The sequence below is a fragment of the Theobroma umbraticum genome, unplaced genomic scaffold, assembly GCF_002168275.2.
Source record: "Theobroma umbraticum cultivar Fairchild unplaced genomic scaffold, ASM216827v3 scaffold_81.0, whole genome shotgun sequence".
Taxonomy (NCBI): Eukaryota; Viridiplantae; Streptophyta; class Magnoliopsida; order Malvales; family Malvaceae; genus Theobroma; species Theobroma umbraticum.
Window position 1 is genome coordinate 3,935,137 of NW_018397268.1, and position 5,484 is coordinate 3,940,620.

Below are 5,484 nucleotides of genomic sequence, written 5' to 3' on the forward strand. Positions count from 1 at the left end.
AAAAAAATATTTGTGGGTAAGATTAAATAAATAAAATCAGTTAAAAACAAATAATCGGCTGCTTCTTTTTTATTTTTTGATGCAAATGCCAAGGCAAATTTAATTTAGTTTCTCATCTTTTGGAAAGGTTTCCTTAAAATAAGGGGCAGCCGAAACCAATTTGAATACATAAAAAAAAGTCATGGGATTGGATAAAAGATGATAATGATATTATTTTAATTTTATTCTTGCTTTGTTTTAAAAAAAAATATTTGTGGTTAGGATTAAATAAATAAAATTGATTAGTTAACTATCATTTACTTATAAATTTTTAAGATTCTGTTTATGTTGTTTCGATTAATAATTTTTAAAATAATATTTCAGCTTGGATTGATTAAGATTTGGATAAACATTTGTTAGTACTAGACTCATTTAAATTAAACCGATTTGTTGGTGAATATTAAATGAGCTTACTTGTAAATAATTAATGAATATATTTGTAAATGATTAGAGAATCTAAATCAGTCCATAATCAAATGAATTTAGACACATATACAAAATTGATTTCAGTTTCTTCCAACAGTCGTTATTCAGAACATATTAAAAGTTACTCAAATTAATTTTGTTTCTTCCACAAATTGCCATGTTTACAGGAAAAAAAAAGGAAAGAAATTTAAAAGGAACAAAAAAATATTGAGAACAACATCTGTAACAAGAAATTTTGCACAAGAATAAAAAGTTCATTACTAAAATTCAGAATATATATCTATTCAAAAAAATTAATATATATATATATATATTCTAATGACGTCACTTTGGATTATAGTCACATTTCTGAGGAGGCCATTATAATATAAAGTCCACGACATTATTGCCAGTGAAAGGATAAGTGTTGGATATACAGTATCAATGTTTTCAGTTTTAATATATAGTATAATAATATAATAATTAAATAGGTTTGCATTATTAAAGACAATTTGCATATATGTTATAACTATTATATGACATAATTGAGTAATCCAAACAAACTCAAACACTTACAACTTTGTTTACTTCGGTACTAATTGACCCAACATTGCATAATTATCCTTAGAATATTGTCTTTACAAACCAATACTTGACCTATCATTAATCGGTGAATTTCATTCTTAATTCTATCTAAATCATAATATTTAGAAAGTCTTTGAAATATTGTTTAAGATAATTTAAATATGTTTTTATTTTTTATTAAATTTAATTAAATTATTATATTTTTATTTTGAACTAAATATACTCTTATGATATTGATTAATTATCGTTTGTCAAAATATCACTTCTCAAAATTAATTTTGAAAACTTGTATTTATCATTAAATATAATGAAGGTTGATGAGAGAATTTTATTGTATGCATTTATCATAGAACTCTTTTCATAAGGAGATTTTTTTTTTATTTTGGGTTGCTTAAATAAAATGAAAAATTAATTTGGTTACAATTCTTACCATTTATTTTTCATTGGTTGATCCTCCAAAATTCTTGATTTTTTTTTTCATTGAAGGACAAAAACAAATAATTTTTGTTTATTATTTAAGTAGGAGTTTTTACATTTTATGAACAGGACAAAAAAAAAGGGTTTTAAGACAGGTTCGGCCTTAGCCTCGGAAAGCCGTTAAGTTTGATTGTCCGAACCCTCTTGCAATTTACTATTTTACCCTTTATATTTTCTTTCCCTCTTTCCCTCCCATATTTCAATTGAGAGAGCCAAAGAGAGAGAGAGAGTAGGGTTTCAGCTCAGTCTTCGAAACGGAAAAGCATACGATCCTCAACACAGAAATCGGTGTCGTTTCAGGTACTTCGATTCTTTGAATGCCTATCCATTTCTTCAATTTTTTTCCAGAATTTTTTTTTGATTTTCTTTTTTCACTTTTAATAAAATTTTAGTCAAATATTTACAAGCATGATTTCTTCCTCTTCGAAACGTAATTTCACCGATTCTTTGGAATAATTTTCTTGTTCTTTTCGTTAATTGATCCAATTTTAAATCTTAGAAGTTTCAGATTGGGAATCGCATGTTTCCGCGAATTAGATTGGGGAACGATCCCTAATTTTGGAATGTAATTTTATCTGCATAACAATTAATTAAAAAACTGGTTATAAAACTGATTCGGTTTTTTTATTTGTAAAATACATTTTAGTATTAGCTTTTATAAATTGGTTGTGAGATTATTTAATTGGTTTATTTCGATGCTGGAGAAATGCTGTAAGGGTGAAATTCATTTTTCTGTTAATGGAGCTGATTAGTTGGACTTCTGTGACTTTGAGTAGAGGTTAAGAAGAGCTTTTTTTTTTTTTTGGATTTGGAAAGCCAATGGAGGATTGGGGTTTTGGACAGGTTTATGTATGTTGAATTTTGACTTAAAAAATATGTTTGGATTACAGGTAAAGAACTGAGAGGGGAGGATATGGAAAACCAATCTTCGATTGGTAATGCACCAAGGAAAGGGCTTAGTGACATAACCAACTTGCAGCAGCAACCCATAGTGGTGAGCCAAGGTGCGAAGCTGCTGCTGCAACCTGCTTCACTCAGGAGTAAAGATTACATCGGCAACCTCCAAAAGGTATACTTTAAACTACAATTAACTCACTTTTCTTTCTTTTGGTTTTCCCCCTTTGATTCTTTTTGTATCTGTTTAGCTTACTGGGGGTTTTGTTGAATCTGTTGTCCAGGAAAATATGATGCTGATGAAAGTTCTTGCAGATCGAAAGTATTTTCTATGATCAATTTAATTCAGTTTCTTTCACTCACTCCCTCTAACCTTTGGTTGCTGTTATTTGTGTTGGGCATGACTTTCTTATATATGGTTTCTTTTTTTAAAAAAAATTTGGCTGACAGTCAAGTCATAGAATTGAGTGGAATTGAGTTACAGAAACTGAGAACCAATTTGGAGAAGTTTCAGCAACAGAACTTGCTGCTTGCCCAAGCAAACAGCCAGATGTTAGCGGTACCTTAGTACTTTTTTTGATTGTTTGTTTCTCAGTTTAGTAACTCTAGGGGCATATTATATGATATTATGACCCTCTGGCAAGGTTTATGTCTTACTTTGGTTTTGCAGGAACTTAATTCAGGCAAAGATAGGGTATGTTTCCTGGACATCTAAGTTTCTTGAACTTGGTCTTGCTTGGTCCTTTTTGTTTTGTTCTATATTCTAGGGACTTGACCTTTGTGTTGTTTTTGTTTTCAGCTAAAAGCCCTTAAGCATGAGCTGGGATGTAAAAATGCTGTGCTTAAAGCAATTAAAACAGAGGTATTTTTTGTAATATTCTACTCATTTGATTGCATGACACTTATTAGATTCTTTGCTGATTATTAAATTCTCTGCTTGTCACCAGGAGAAAGCTCAAAATAAGGCTTGCCTGACATCCGAAAATGAGGTATTAAAGAGAATAACCTCCACCATTTGGATTGATTTTTGTTTTAAACATCCCATGTTATCTACACTTTTTCTTTTCCATGGTTTGAAGGTGAGAACAAACAAGTGTGATGAGGAAGGTGAATCCCATAAAGTAGAAGATGGAGAGGATGAAACTTGTAATATGAACAGGTGTAACAAGGCAGGTGAATCCCTTATAGAAGAAGATGGAGAGAATAAACCTTGTAATAGGAACAGGAGGCGGCAATCAAAAAGTCTATGTAACTTGCTTGACAGGAACTTCATTTGAAAATTATTAATGTTGTTTTTTATACCATTTTCACTTATTGTTTGCATGCTCCTTCAGGTCCTAATATTAAACCAGTCCAAGCCAAGGAGCCGGTCGACAACAAAAGGTTTTTGTACAATTTTTTAATGCTTTGTGCAAATTAATTTTTCTAATAACAGTGTGCAATATTTAGGTTTTTGTAGAAACTTCATGATTACATAGGAAATTCCTGGTTTCTTTTATGTTTTTCTAGCAGGGTTTGTTTAAGAAGGCAATCTACTAGGTTTAAAGCCCAAAAACCAGAACTGACTGAAGATGCGTTTGTAGATGATACAAAATTTCTTGTTTCTTCTTCCTGTGATGATAAGGTGCATGAGAGTGGCCTTTCTGATTCATCAGTCAAAAAAGAACATGAAGAAGGAAGTACTAACAACAAAAGGTTTTTGTACAATTTTTTATTGCTATGTGCAAATTGTGTTTCCAATAACAGTGAAATCTTTAGATTTTTATAGAAACTTCACAGTGACAAAGGAAATTTGTGTTTTTTTTTTTTTTTTGCAGGGTTTGTTTGAGAAGGCAATCTGCTAGGTTTAAAACCCAAGAACCGGAACTGACTGAAGATGTGTTTGATGTAGATGATACAGCATTTCTCATTTCTTCCTGCGATGATAAGGTGGATGAGAGTGGCCCAACATCTTCTCATTCATTAGTCAAAAAAGAACATGAAGAAGGAAGTATCACCCCTAGAAATGAAGCTCAAGAACTTAGGAGAATATCTGTGGGAAGGCCTTTGCGCCGAGCTGTTGAGAAGGTCCAATCCTACAAGGAAATTCCAGTTAATGTGAAGATGCGCAGGATAGAGTGAGTTCATTTTCTTTGCTTCTACCATGCATTTTGTTTAGGGTGTACTTAAACTAGGTTGAGATGCATCGACTATCCTTGTACCACTATACTGTTGTTTCTGTATAATCTGTTCATACAAAACTGCTCCTTTTTCTGTTTGGTGCCTACATGCTTCTAACTTGCTTTTTTCTAAGCCAATGCATCATATGTGGATGATAATTGGAAACTCCTGAAATTGACTTCCAATTAGTTAACCGGGTTGTAATTGAATGGCCTTCCCAATTTTTAATATATCTTTGCAGTTTAAATGGGCTACCTTTTTTTTTCTTCTCGAAAGTAAGTTCTTGTGATAGTCAAATATAGAAAATTGTGTGGGAGTCTTGAAAGAGAATTAGGCTAAAAAATTTCAATTGACTTTGTATAAATTCTCAGTCTTATGATTCTGTTTTATGGGTCGAGATCACCTTCAGTTACTTTTTTTCTATCACTTTCCTATACACCGTTGATCACCATTCATGTATGTGAGACTCAATTGTGAATTCCACACATATAATTCCCAATTTACTTATCTTCCCGAATGTGAATTCCACACATATGAATGGTGATTAAAAGAATATTGGAAAGTAATGAACAAAAAAGTAATTGAGGAGAGTCATACCCCATACTTTACAGGGTGTTGGACTTTGATATGTGGTATTTTCTTCAGTAATTTGTTATGGGCCAAGCTTTAAGTTATTTTGGAATTATGGACAGATTGATAACAGAGAAGATTGAAAGTATGAATTTTTTGAGCATGATATAGAGGTTTAATTACTAAGGCAGGTTGTAATGAAATAGGCTGGTCTTATATCTAGTAGTCTGGCTAGTGGCTAATATTCTTTCTTGTTTTTTGGGTCGGATCGACCTGGATTCTACCCAAATTCAAGTAATTAAGCCAAAGGGAAAAAAATTAATTAAGGAAATATAAGGACAAAAACCACATAAT

General features: G+C 31.5%; 1 protein-coding gene across 4 annotated transcripts; it reads left to right on the top strand.

Moving 5' to 3' along the window:
- The first annotated feature begins 1,650 nt into the window (after positions 1-1,650).
- On the top strand, positions 1,651-4,814 carry LOC110425250 (Shugoshin C terminus). 4 transcript variants are annotated; one of them, XM_021440111.2, is made up of 11 exons: positions 1,651-1,806; positions 2,397-2,575; positions 2,685-2,722; positions 2,851-2,959; positions 3,071-3,094; positions 3,200-3,262; positions 3,348-3,389; positions 3,480-3,573; positions 3,735-3,783; positions 3,910-4,095; positions 4,218-4,814. In XM_021440111.2, the coding sequence occupies exons 2-11, from the start codon at positions 2,420-2,422 to the stop codon at positions 4,519-4,521; spliced, it is 1,065 nt and encodes a 354-aa protein (XP_021295786.1). In that variant the 5' UTR covers positions 1,651-1,806; positions 2,397-2,419; the 3' UTR covers positions 4,522-4,814. The 4 variants fall into 4 exon arrangements, with proteins under 4 accessions (XP_021295786.1, XP_021295787.1, XP_021295783.1 ...); XM_021440112.2 differs by having other exon boundaries at positions 1,652-1,806; positions 3,913-4,095; XM_021440108.2 differs by having other exon boundaries at positions 1,655-1,806; positions 3,480-3,648.
- The last annotated feature ends 670 nt before the right edge of the window (positions 4,815-5,484 follow it).

Excerpts from the sequence above, each read along its gene's own strand:
- LOC110425250 (XM_021440108.2), top strand. The coding sequence starts at position 2,420 with ATGGAAAACCAATCTTCGATTGGTAATGCACCAAGGAAAGGGCTTAGT. Across the intron at positions 3,263-3,347 it reads TTAAAGCAATTAAAACAGAG|GAGAAAGCTCAAAATAAGGC; the intron begins GTATTTTTTGTA and ends GCTTGTCACCAG. Across the intron at positions 4,096-4,217 it reads GGAAGTACTAACAACAAAAG|GGTTTGTTTGAGAAGGCAAT; the intron begins GTTTTTGTACAA and ends TTTTTTTTGCAG.